The sequence below is a fragment of the Stegostoma tigrinum genome, chromosome 3 (genome assembly GCF_030684315.1).
Source record: "Stegostoma tigrinum isolate sSteTig4 chromosome 3, sSteTig4.hap1, whole genome shotgun sequence".
Lineage (NCBI taxonomy): Eukaryota > Metazoa > Chordata > Chondrichthyes > Orectolobiformes > Stegostomatidae > Stegostoma > Stegostoma tigrinum.
The window spans coordinates 127,316,493-127,329,883 of NC_081356.1; the positions used below are offsets into that span (position 1 = coordinate 127,316,493).

Genomic DNA, 13,391 nt, shown 5'->3' on the forward strand with positions numbered 1-13,391 from the left:
TGATTTGTGGACGTGTGATCTAAGTCGATGGAGAATAGGGGAAATTGTTTGGGTGAGAGTACTTGTCTTTCAACCTCAGTAACCAGGCTGACAGGTGGAATGCCTTTTTGAAGCAGGCATTAAAAAGAAAGAAGGATAAAGGTCAAAATAACTATTTATTTCTGAAATATTTCTCCAAAAAAGGAATCTGAAAATTTAGAACTGACATTTGCTGTTTTCTGGTGGATCAGGTTTTGGAACCAAGATAGGTAAATGAAGTTATGGCTTGAGGAGATGAATTGTATTTTTTTTTGGTCTGATTAACTCTGTTCAGTTAAAATTAATTCAATTTAATCTGTAATTTGATGCTTACAAACAATGAAAATGCTGTAGATTTATTGAAGAAGTGTTGGTGCTTTACATGGCCTTCTTTTCCCACTGCCTTCTCCACACCTGCATCCTTTTTCGTTTCGCTGCTGTTATAGACAGTAGTGTGCTTCTAGCCATTTTCATTTGCAATTAAGCCATCTAATTTGCATTTCACTTTTTATCTAGGCTTCACCCACTCCCGTGAAGAAAATGAATCCGGTGGCAGAAAGGAGGAAAATGTTTGAGGTATATGCAGTCAGTTGAGCGTTTCCATGGAAGATTGGGGAAGTCAAAGACTTCCCCTGGTAATGCAATCTATCATGATTTAGTGGCAAAGCAAGAAAAATCCCTTGCACTCCCCTCCTTAAATCTGGTACTAAGTTAATATGTTAAGAATATTGATCTAAGTGAAAGATACACATGTTACTCGTTTCGAAGATGGACTTTCCATCTTCGCTTCATGGTATGAAACCAAGCTGTAACTTCAAACCTTTCCTCCTTTTATTTCTTTCTGATGTTTCCTTTTTTTCTTCCTTACCAGCTTAAAAGGCATTTTTGCCACAGGAAGCACTCTTTCAACCTGTCTCTCTGATTCTGTTCATAACCCATTTTCAGTGCATTCCACATCAAGCTGATGGTCCTCTTGTACGTTTCATTTTAGGAAGCATCCAAAAAGAGAAAGCAGGAACTCATTGAACGAGAAAGAAAGCAAAGGGAACAGGTAGGTCCCCCAGCCAAGTTTGAAAATTGGATGTATTAAGTATGGCTAAGGTTACCACTTGTGCCCAAATTTTCACGGGTGTCTGTGGTCACCCAGGATCCTGTACAGGACACACAAAATTGTGTGTATTTTATTTGCAATGTAATGTGATTAAAATGAGTTCCAGTTCCTTCTTAAGAAGTGGACCAAACCTTAAGTTTTATACTGCTCCACTCTAACTGTCCCATGGTTCTTCATGTCAGAAAGGTAACAAGACAACCTATTTTCTGAGTGTTCTTGTGTGGATGAATAAGTCACTGCTTAAGCCACTGATTAATTTTTTTCTGCTACCCCAGTTCTCTCTCCAGTGTAAACTGCCTCAGCACTTGTTTTGCTTCTCCTTTGTGAGTATTGTCGAAGTTGAGAGTTGACTTCGTGAAAAAAATTGGGTTTGAGTCCCTGCTATACCCACCTTGATACACTGAATTGGATTTTCCTGTGTGGGTTGCAATTCTGATGTCCGCTACTGTTCTGGATTGGATTGTCATTCACGATCTTCTTGAAGGTGGCCAATTTTAAGAAGCAACTTCAGATAGCCCCATCTGTTTTGAGAAGAACCAGAGCAGTGGGATGCCCAATCTAAAGAATCACTTAAATGTTGGCCTGGATAAATGAGCACTGCTGAGGCAGGCAGGAGACCAAGAATGTCCCTTTAAAATAGATCCGCTTTCCGTAGAAATGAGGAGAACTTGGACTCTTGAATGGTACATCTGTCAAGGCCATGGAAGATTCAGCTAATATGTCGCGTAACAAGTGTATTGTGAAAAGAAAGCAACTAACGCACCACAGTATGAGACCATGCTGCACCCATGCACCAAAAAGAAAATTTAGTTTTAAGCATCCCTGAAAACTGTATTTCCAAGATGCTCAAGGGCTGAGTGAACTATCCTCAAAACTGAAAGAATGCAAATTTTCTTCTTACTTATTTGCAATTGCTACTGTACGTGAGAGACATTATTTTCTAATGTTGTTAAAACATTTATGTTTGTACTTTAGCTTTTCTAGGCCAAATTCTGCTGAATTACTACCTGGTCTTTGAGTTTTTAACATCAAGCACAAATCATTTTATTTTAAACTCTGTAATTTAGAAGAATGAATATTTAGTTAGATGGAAAATTTTGTTCCCTTTACCATGCCACTGGAAGTTTTAGAACTATTGGAAAATTTTCTTTATTATTTTGAATGTTGCAGAAATCTTGGTCTGCACAAAACCTCAAATCGATTAGGCAACAGTGTGACTTAGAAAGTGATCCAGAAGATACTGGGATTGCCAACAACTGAAGCATTTCCTGATAAGCATTCTTTGGTTCCAAGCTGCCTATTTAAATGGAGAAGGACTGTAGAAAGCTGCAGTACAGGGGAATTTAGGGACCCTTAGTCATGAGCCACAAAAAGGTAACATACATGCTCAGCAGAAAATAGAGAAGGTGACTGGGACATTGGCCTTTATTTCAAAGGGAACGGAGTATAACAATAAGGACATCTCACTAAAACCATACAAGACACTAGTCACATCATACCTGGAAAACTATGAATGGCTTTTGTCCCCTCTCTGAGCAAAGATGAACTGATATTTGAGGCATTTTCAGAGAATGTTCATTTTAGGTTGAGTGTAGGTATGGAGGGACTTTCTTATAAGAGGAAATTTGAATAGATTGGGCTTGTACTCCTTGGAGTTCAGAAGAATTAGATGTGATCTTATTAAAACATAGAGGAGTCTTAGAGAATTTGAGAGGGCAGATGTAGACAGATTGTTTTCACCTTGTGGAAGAGTTGAGGGCCAGAAGACATTAACCTGAGTAATGGGTGATCCATGTAAGACAAGTGAACATTTATTTCTCTTGCAGTGTGACGAGTCTGTGGAAATCATTACACATGGGGCTGTCAGAGCAGGATAATTAAGTATCTTCAAAGCTGAGAGGGATAGATTTTTAATCAGGAAGGGAATCAAGAGCTATGAAGAAAAGGCAGGAAAGTGGCGTTGAGGATTATCAGATCAGCCGTGAACTTATTGAGCAGTGGAACAGATTTGGTCAGCCAAAATAGCTACTTCTGCTTTTCCATTTTAAGATCTAATTCAGAGAGGAAAATCAGTTATTAATGATGTAAATTGTACCTTTCATTCTTTCCAGATAAATTTGCTGAAAGCTGAGCAGATGAGACGAATGGAAAAAGAACGGGTGCGTTCGTGTATACGATGTTCCTGTGTTTTATGAGATGCAGCTGAAAAGCTAAGTGTATTGTGAAAAGAGATAATGGGAACTGCAGATGCCGGAGAATCCAAGATGACAAAGTGTGGAGCTGGATGAACACAGCAGGCCAAGCAGCATCTGAGGAGCACAAAACCTGATGTTTCGGGCCTAGACCCTTCTTCAGAAACGGGGAATGGGGAAAGGCTCTGAAATAAATAGGGAGAGAGGGGGAGGCAGATTGAAGATGGATAGAGGAGAAGATAGGTGGAGAGGAGAGTATAGGTGGGGGAGGTAGGTCAGCCTGGGGAGAACGGACAAGTCAAGGGGGCAGGATGAGGTTAGTAAGTAGGAAATGGGGGTGCGGCTTGAGGTGAGAGGAGTGCATACTTGAGAGGAAGAACAGGTTAGGGAGGCGGGGACAAGCTGGGCTGGCTTTGGGATGCAGTGGGGGGAGGGGATATTTTGAAGCTTGTGAAATCCACATTGATACCATTGGGACGCAGGGTTCTCAAGCGGAATATGAGTTGCTGTTCATGCAACCTTCAGATGGCACCATTATGACATGTCGTCTAAGGAATGGGAGGGGGAGTTGAAAAACTTTGTTTTTATCACTCTAGTAAAGTAATCCACTATTTCAAATGCCCAGGGATCTGAAAGTGCTATCCAGTTAACCCAATTCCCAGTCCTTACATACACACAATTTGATATTTCCCTTTTTAGAAATAATTTTTCCACATTGCGTCAGTTTCTAATTTGTCAATCCAGGTCTGACCACCGGGCTGTCTTTTTTTGAGGAAAATGATAAAATTGACCTCCTTCCAGCAATCTTGAATTAGTTGTCTACTTATGAGTCATTATCCAAGAACCTCTCTCTTTAAATATGGTTTCTCCATTATGATGCTTTAATTTTGACCCCTCATTGGATGGATGATTCAAATAAATTCTGTAATCAAGTTTGCACTGTACCAGCCACATATTCTTTGTCCGGCCAATGTAAGTCAACATGCAACTCGACCAGCCTCTACAGGTTTATCCCAAATGTGGTCGCACAAAAGTCCTATACAACTGCATCATGACCTGCCAACTCTTGTACTCAGTACCCTGTCTGATGAATGTAAGCAAGCCGTACGCCTTCTTTACCACTCTATCGACCTGCGTTGCCACCTTCAGGGTGCAGTGGACCTGAACACCCAGATCTCTCTGTGCATCAAATTTGCCCAGGGCTTTTCCAGTGACTGTATAGTTCGCTCTTGAATTGGATCTTTCAAAGTGCATCGCCTCACATTTGCCTGGATTAAACGCCATCTGCCACTTCTCCACCCAACTCTCCAATCTGTCAATATTCTGCTGCATTCTCTGCCAGTCCCCTTCACTGCTGCTCCACCAACCTTAGTGTCATCTGCAAACTTGCTAATCAGACCAGCTATACCTTCCTCCAGATCATTTATCGATATCACAAACAACAGTGGTCCTAACACAGATCCCTGTAGAACACCACTGGTCATAGTTCTCCATTTTGAGAAACTCCCTTCCATTACAAACTCTATCTCCTGTTGCCCAGCCAGTGTTCTATCCATCTAGCTAGTACAACATGGACCCCCATGCGACTTCACTTTCTCCATCAGCCTACCACAGGGAACCTTATCAAACACCTTACTGAAGTCCATGTATATGACATCTACTGCCCTTCCCTCATTTATCAACTTTGTCACTTTCTCAAAGAATTCTCTCAGGTTGGTAAGACAATACCTTCCCTGCACAAACCATGCTGCCTATCACTAATAAGTCCATTTTCTTCCAAATGGGAATAGATCCTATCCCGCAGTATCTTCTCCAGCAGCTTCCCTGCCACTGACGTCAGGCTCACCGGTCGATAATTACCTGGACTATCCCTGCTACCCTTCTGAAATAAGGGGACAATATTAGCAATTCTCCAGTCCTCCGAGACCTCACCCGTGCTCAAGGATGCTACAAAGATATCTGTTAAGGCCCCAGCAATTTCCTCTTTCGCATCCCTCAGACACCTGGGATAGATCCCATCTGGACCTGGGGACTTGTCCACCCTAATGCCTTTTGGAATACTGAACACATCCCTCCACCCCCATGCCGACTTGACATGTAAGTTTTAAGATTGCCAGCAACAAAGCTGCCAGAGTTTGAGTGAATCGTATTGACGTAGCGGGAAGGACTCTTTTCCAGTTGTATAGCGCGGAAACAGACCCTACAGTCCATGCCGAACATAATCTTAAACTAAACTAGCCCCACCCTCTTGCTCCTGACCATTTCCCTTCAACCCTTTTATGGTATGCCAGAATCATCTACCTCTGGACCTGGAAGCCCAGATTTGTTGCCATCTGCACTAGAAGTGTTTAATCATGTCGTCTGTTATAGAGAGGGCCATGAAGTTTTTAGAGCCTGGAAAGATGTCCCTTGGCCCATCATTGTGCCAATCACCAGTCACCCGTCTTATTTTCTAGCACTTAGCCTGGTGGGCCGAGTTGGGGGAGAAAGATGTGATTTGAATTTCACTAATTTCTTCAAATATATGTACAAAACAATTTATCTTTCTGACATCTTACAATTAGTTGTCTTGTAACAGTGGTATTGTACTTCTGTTTAAATCTGCACTGGCACATATTACACTTGTGTTCCACTGGTTTGCCCTGTATTCTTAGAAGCATTTGTATTTAATTAACAATTGTTTTTTCAAGTATAGGTTGAAAGAATCAATCGAGCCAGAGAACAAGGATGGAGGCACGTTCTGGGTGTGGGTGGTTCTTTGGGAAGTGGCGAGCATAAGGTATATTTACATAACGTATATTTCAATTTGTTCAGCTGTATTTATCACTACTTCTTATTTCAGACTGCCTTATGTACTGTATATTTTTATTAGTTGAAAAGGTATAGCTATATTATTCTAGTATGGGTTCATTCTCTTTTTTTTTAAACCCTGAGTTGATGTTTGTAATTAAGGGGCTTGATGACAGGGTATGTGCTGAGAGGATATTTCTTTTCAAGGGAGAGTTTAGGATCAAAGGACATAGCCTCAGAATAAAAGGGTACCAATTTAAGATTATGTTGAGGAGGAATTTCTTCTGTCAGGGTTGGTAGTCTTTGGAATTTGCCACAGAGAACTGTGTGGGCAAAGTCCTTGTGTATATTTAAGACTGATTTAGATAAATTCTTGATCGGTAAGGGTATCGACGGTTACAGGTGAAATGTACGAAAAGTGAATATGAAAAGTGCCGAATCAATCATGGTTCTGTTGAAAGGCAGAGCAGGCTTGAAGGGGCCAAACAACCTACTCCTGTTCCTTTTTTTTTTTCACAGTTTCCGTTTTATCAGTTGCACATGGGACAGCTTGTCTGACCACATTACTAATATGTTTTCGAAGTCAAGATAGCTGTGGAAAAAGAATTTTTTTCCTGTTTGCCACTTTGAATCTGGTAGTTTGCTTGCACATGTATTTAAGTTTTAATCGATTTGCAGGACGGCGAGATAAAATGCCAACAGTGGTTCACTTTGTAAAAAGCTTCCTTAATTGCCTTCAGGAAGCTGTTAGTGAATGGCATACTTGAACTGCTGTTGTCCTTAGGATGAAGGGGCACCCACAGTACTCTGAGGAAGGAGGTTCAGTGATTTTGACTTACTTTGTAGAGATGGGCTAGTGATTTAGTTCCAATTTGGAATGGCGTGTGGCTTGGAGTGGAGCTTACAGGTGGTGGTGGGCCTTGTTCCAGGTGGTGAAAGGTGTGTGTTTGAAAGGTGTTGTTGTCAGAGCCTTGGTGAGTTTTGCAGTGCATATTGCAAGTGATGTGCACACTGCTGCCACTATGTACCTGTGCAAAGGGAGTGAATGTTGAAGATAGTGAATGAGGTGCCAGTTGAGCAGGCTGCTGTGTGTCCTGGTTGGTTTCAAGTGTTAATCTGAGTTGCACTCATCCAGGGATGTGGGAAGTATTCCATCACTCTTCAAACATGTGTGTTGTAAATTGTGAACAGCCTTTGGAAAGTCAGGAGATCAGGTGCAAAATTTCAAGCCTGTCTCCTGTTTTTCATGCGTGTACTCGGTTTTCTTTTGTAAGTTATTATCTTAAAACCAATGGATACATTTTTGAAGCAGCCTCTTGTCCAGCTCAGCTTAGAGTTAACTTGAAGCTGTTTTGTTTCCAGGTTCCATTCTCGGGTGGAGGAGGAGGTGGAGGGGGTGCTGGAGCTATTTTACCTGCGCCGGCACTTAACAGTGTGCAACGCTATGAACATTACCATGCTATTCTTGACCAAATCCAACAGCAGCAGAAAGAAAACACTAAAGGTTTTGAGGAAAAAGACATGAAGTGGAAGATGGAGACACGACCTAAAGAACCTGTTTTCAGGTACTTTTATACCTAATTACTTGAGGCACACTACTAGATGAAAGGTAGGGGTTCAAAATACCCCCTTTCTTGTGTGAGGAAACTGTGTGTAAAATACATTTTTGGCTAAAGGTGAAAAGTATTCTGTTGAATATAAGCTTATGTTATTTGGGAAGTTGCAAATGTATGGAATGACTTTTTCATTTTTACTGTGCCCTGTTGCATCCTGGGAAGATTATAAGCTGGTTCTTTCACAGTGAATGTCTTTGAATATGGTGTCTCATATTACACAGGTAAATATGACAGCTGACTAGGTCACTTCAAAATCTTTCAAACAGTAATGAAATGGGTGATGAATTAACCCGCTTTGAATAGTATGATTGAAGGAGAAATGAAGGCGAGTTCAATGGAATTTTCCTAGAGTTTCCAACAGCAGTTCCCTTCTGACTGTTTTCAAGTGTATTAGCTGATGTACTAATACAGGTCTGAATGTAGTATGATTGAAGACAGTTACCAGTTGAATCACTTCACGAGAGAATTTAAAAGGAGTTAATAGATTGCTCATAGGTTAAAGAGCTTGTTCACTATTCTCCTACTTTGAAACAAATAGAACTCCCACTGAATTTTGATTGAGAGAAGGATCAGTAGAAATGTCTAACATGGACAATTATAAACTTCTATAATGCAAAAGTAGACCATTCAACCTGCATGCAATGGAAAGCCATGTCAATTTAAGTCCCACACCTAACATTTTTCCCGTACCCCTAAAAATTAGATTTTTTTCAAAGGAATTACCCATGTAATGCTATGGGCAATCTATGTAAAGAAACATAATCCAATTATATGGGTTGAATAATACTATTTTTAAAGGATATTTTGACTAAAATTTGTAATGAAATATATCCTTATATGCATAATTCTATCTCATTTGAATTATCCATGAAAAAACTTGACAATGTCTTTTACTTTATGGACTGATACTGATGTTCTTTTAAGCTGCTGAGAGACTTGCATTTCTTTGTCCGTATTTCCCAGTCATCTAAGTCGCTACTCTGCCTGGGTTTATGCAGCACTGACAGCAGCTGGGACAGGTAGAAGTGAACTAATAAACCTACTTTTGGCCAGCAAGTTTCTCCAAGTTGTAACCTTTGGTTACAACGATCTGCCAGGCTCTGCTTGTAATGTTCTAAAATTGTTTAAGGAGGAGGAGATGATAAAACCAACATACTGTTTGTAGTTGGTGAACTTCAATTCCTCAGTGTAGTGTCCTAGATCCAACAGCTTCAGCTGCTTTCAGCTATAAGGTCAGGTATGGGGAACTTTGTTAATAATTGAACATGTTTGATGATGATTGCATTTTGTTTAGCAGCATTTGCACTTCTCTGTTTGTGTCCACTTGAAGCAAGACCGAAGTGACATCCAGCCTTTGGCTGATAGCTGGCAGTAATGTTCGTGCCTCACAAGTAGCAGATGCTGGCCATTTCCAACTTGAGAGAATCCAACCATTTGACCTCAATAATGAGTGACATTAGCATTGCTAGAACTCCCACTATCAACATTCTGAGCATTACAATTGACCAGCAACTGAACTCGACCAAGCAAGTCAGAGGCTGGGGATTTATAGGTGAAAAACTCCCTTCCTGTTCCCTGACTGCCTGTTTGCCATCTACAAAATATAAGTGGTGAGTGCAGTAGAATACCCTCCTCTTGCCTGAATGATTGCTTCAGCAACAGTGAAGATACTTGGTAACGTGGTAACATTAGGTGGCAGCACAAAGGAGTCTGCTCGATCGGCACCCCATTCACCACCTTGAATACTCACCGTCCTCACCACCCACGAATCTACTGTGGCAGCAGTATGTAACATCTGCAACAACTCGACAAGGTACCACCTTCCGAGGAACACTGCCACCTACAGGTTCCCTCCGCATCACAGCATCCCAACACAGAAAATCATTTTCATTCCCTGAATGTTGCTTGGTCAAAATCCTGGAATCCTGTTCTGAACTGTACCACTTCAAAAAAGCAGCTAACTGCCACTTCCTCCAAGGCAATTAAGGCTGGTGAAAATAATTAATGGCAGATCCCTGGGTAGTGTTGTAGAATAGCGAGATTTTGGGGTTCAGGTACATAATTCTTTGAAATTTGCATCACATGTAGACCGGGTGGTTAAGAAGGTGTTTTAGCACACTTGCCTTCATTGCTCAGACCTCTTGAGTATAAGAGTTGGGATGTCATGTTGAGTTCTACAGGATGTTGGTGAGCCCTGTACTGGAGTACAAAGAACAAAGAAAACTACAGCACAGGAACAGGCCCTTCGGCCCTCCAAGCCTGCGCCGATCAAGATCCTCTGTCTTACCTGTCATCTATTTTCTAAGGGTCTGTGTCCATTTGCTCCCTGCCCATCCATGTACCTGTCCAAATATGTCTGAAAAGACGCTAACATACCTCTGCTGGCAACGCATTCCAGGCACCCACCACCCTCTGTGTAAAGAACTTTCTACGCATAGCTCCCTTAAACTTTCCTCCTCTCGCTTTGAACTCATGACCCCCAGTAATTGATTCCCACACTCTGGGGGGGAAAAAGCTTTTTGCTATCCACCCTGTCTATATCCCTCATGATTTTGTAGACCTCAATCACGTTTCCCCCCCCCTCAATCTCTGTCTTTCTAATGAAAATAATCCTAATCTACTCAACCTTTCTTCATAGCTAGCACCCTCCATACCAGGCAACATCCTGGTGAACCTCCTATGCACCCTCTCCAAAGCATCCACATCCTTTTGGTAATGTGTACAGTTCTGGTCGCCCTGTTAGAGGAAGGACATTGTTAAATTGGAGAGGATTCAGAATAGATTTACTAGGATTTTGCAGGGAATGCAATGTTCACTTATAAGGAGAAGCTGAATAGGCTGGGACACTTTTTTTCCTACCGGAGCATAGAATGTTGGGAGGTGATCTTTATAGAGATTATCAAATCATGAAGGGCATTGACAAGGTGAATAGCAAGGGTCTTTTACCTCAAGTGGGAGAATCCTTTTAAAGTCAGAGGAAAATGGTTTAAAAGGGACCCATGGGGCAACTCTTTTTTTTTAAAACAAACCATGTTCCATATCTGGAATGAACTGCCAGAGGAAGTGGTGGACATAGGTACATTTACAACATCTAGAGGACATTTGCGCAGTTACATGAAAAAGAAAGGTTTGGAGGGATATGGGCCAAATTCAGGTAATTGGGAGTATTTTGATTTGGGAACATGGTCAGCGTGCAAAGCGTCTGTTTCCATGCTCTATGACTTCAGGAATGCTTCTCTGAAAACCAGTTTACCAAGACTAGAATTCTAATGTTAGATCCCTCTATTTGACAGTTATGTTCCAGGAACATTTTCTGAGTATTTGGTGAAACTCTTCAAAAATAACATTGTGCTCCATTCTTTTAGCTCTGAAGCCAACATGTTCATATTATAAACATAGGAGTAGGCCATTCTGCCATCAAGCTTGATCTGTCGTTTTAGAGATCATGGTTGATTGAACACTTCAGTACCTTTTAACCATCATCCAGAACACCGTGCCCCACTGCAATCAGAAATCTATCAGCCTCTACCATACACCTAATCAAAGATTGCGCTTTCATACCCTCTATATTAGAGCATTCCATAGGTTAACACCCCTCTAAGTAAAATTATATCTGTTATCCTAGACCTGAGTGATATACTCCTTTATTTTTAAACTGTGCTCCACATCATTGAGAGATTTTGTGAATAGCTGAGCCCCAAGCACTGATCCTTGTGGTACCCAACTAGTCACAGCCTTCCAGTGTAAGTATTTTTTTTTAATTGTTCATGGGTTGTGGGTATTATTTGTAGGCTAGTATTTATTGCACATCTCTAGTTGTCCAAAGGAGAGTTGAAAAGCAGCTACATTGCTGTAAGTCTGAAATCGCATGTAGGTCAGACCAGATAAGGTTAGAAGATTTTCCTTCTCTAAGGGACATTGGTGAACCAGGTTCATCCATATGTATAGAAGCTTTTTACAGTCCTTTTTGTTTAATGATTTTCTAGATTGCATTCATATTCTATTCTCCCTTTCCTCATCAGTTTTTTGATCCTCCTTTGTTGTATTTTATAACCTTCATTGCTTAACATCTGTCTTAATTTAAGGTTGCAGGTAAATAATTTGCATGAATTGCTGAAAATTAGTATGAGCTGCAGCAGGTACTTATAAGGAGGCCAAATGCAATTTTCGCATATTGCTGAAGGAATAGTATATAAAAGTAGGGAAGTATTACTGCAACTGTACAAGGCACTAATAGAGTATTTTATGCAATTTTGGTCTCCTTGAAGAGGCATGCAGTTGCATTGAGGCTGTTGAGAGAGATTCTAATCTCGGGATTGATTCCAGAGATGAGGTGTTTGTCTTATGAAGAAATATTGAGCAGTTTAGGCCTGTACTATCTGGAACTCAGAAGAATGAGAGAGCTAATTGAGCTATATAAGATGCTAAAGGAGATTGACAGAATAGATGTAGAAAGGTGTTTCCTTGTGGGTAATCTATATCGAGGTCACAGTTTGAGAGATGTAAAAGTTAAATTTAAAACATGAATTGGAATTACATCTCAAAGGGTTGTGAATCTTTGGAATTCACTACCCTAGAGTGTGGTGGATACTAGGACACTGTAAATTTTAAGGCGATAAACATATGGAGAGCGGGCAGGAAATGAAGTTGAGTGTTGGGAATGAGATCAGTCATGATCTTATAAATTGGCAGAGTAGGCTCGAGGGGCTGAATTGCCTGCTCTTATTCCTAGTTCCTAAGTGAAAACATAGCAGGGATATGGTGGAAAAATAAGAAATTGGGGCTAACTCAAGTATTCTTTGGAAATACTAACACAATTCGGTAGGTTGAATGAAAGATAGTAGGAATTGGAGGAAGAGATAATGGGAACTGCAGAACCTGGAGAATCCAAGATAACAAAGTGTGAAGCTGGATGAACACAGCAGGCCAAGCAGCATCTCAGGAGCACAAAAGCTGGCATTTCAGGCCTCGACTCTTCATCAGAGAGGGTGAAAGGTCTGATGAAGGGTCTAGGCCCGAAACGTCAGCTTTTGTGCTCCTGAGATGCTGCTTGGCCTGCTGTGTTCATCCAGCTTCACACTTTGTTATCAGGAATTGGAGGAACACCATTTCTGAAGAAGGGTCTAGCCCCAAAACATCAGCCTTCCTGCTCCTCTGCTACTTGGCCAGCTGTGTTCATTCAGCTCTGCACCTTGTTATCTCAGTAGGTCGAATGGTGACCCCTTGGCTCTGATCTTTTCTATGATTCAGAATAACCAAAGTTCTTTAAAATAACAAGGTGTAGAGCTGGATAAACACAGCAGGCCAGGCAGCGTCAGGGGAGCAGAAAAGCTGACGTTTTGGGTCTGGACACTTCAGAAATTGGAGAGGGGAAGGGGACTCTGAAATAAATAGGGAGAGGGGGAGGCGAAGATGGAAGGTGGATAAAGGAGCAGATAGGTAGAGAGAAGACGGCCAGGTCAAGGATGCAGGGATGGAATCAGTACAGTCGAGTGTTGGTAGGGAGTTGGGATGGGGGTTGGTCAGTGGGGAGGGAGGGGTGGGTAGGTGGGGTGGGGAAGGACAGGTCAAGAAGGCAAGGATGAGATGGACTGGTCTTGGAATGATGTCGGGGTGTGCGGAAGTTTTGAAGCTCGTGAAGTCCACATTTGAGACCATTGGGCA

General features: G+C 41.4%; 1 protein-coding gene across 10 annotated transcripts in view; it reads left to right on the forward strand.

The window, feature by feature from the left end:
• Window positions 1-13,391, forward strand: part of nek1 (NIMA-related kinase 1) — a 164,749-nt gene that overhangs the window by 45,856 nt on the left and 105,502 nt on the right. For 9 of the 10 annotated variants that reach the window (XM_048527489.2, XM_048527490.2, XM_059644881.1 and 6 more), the window contains exons 12-16: window positions 535-594; window positions 1,010-1,069; window positions 3,241-3,288; window positions 6,017-6,100; window positions 7,474-7,676. In XM_048527489.2, coding sequence (XP_048383446.2) covers window positions 535-594; window positions 1,010-1,069; window positions 3,241-3,288; window positions 6,017-6,100; window positions 7,474-7,676 — 455 coding nt within the window. The remainder of the gene's footprint in view (window positions 1-534; window positions 595-1,009; window positions 1,070-3,240; window positions 3,289-6,016; window positions 6,101-7,473; window positions 7,677-13,391) is intronic. The other variant, XM_048527491.2, reaches the window with a different exon arrangement.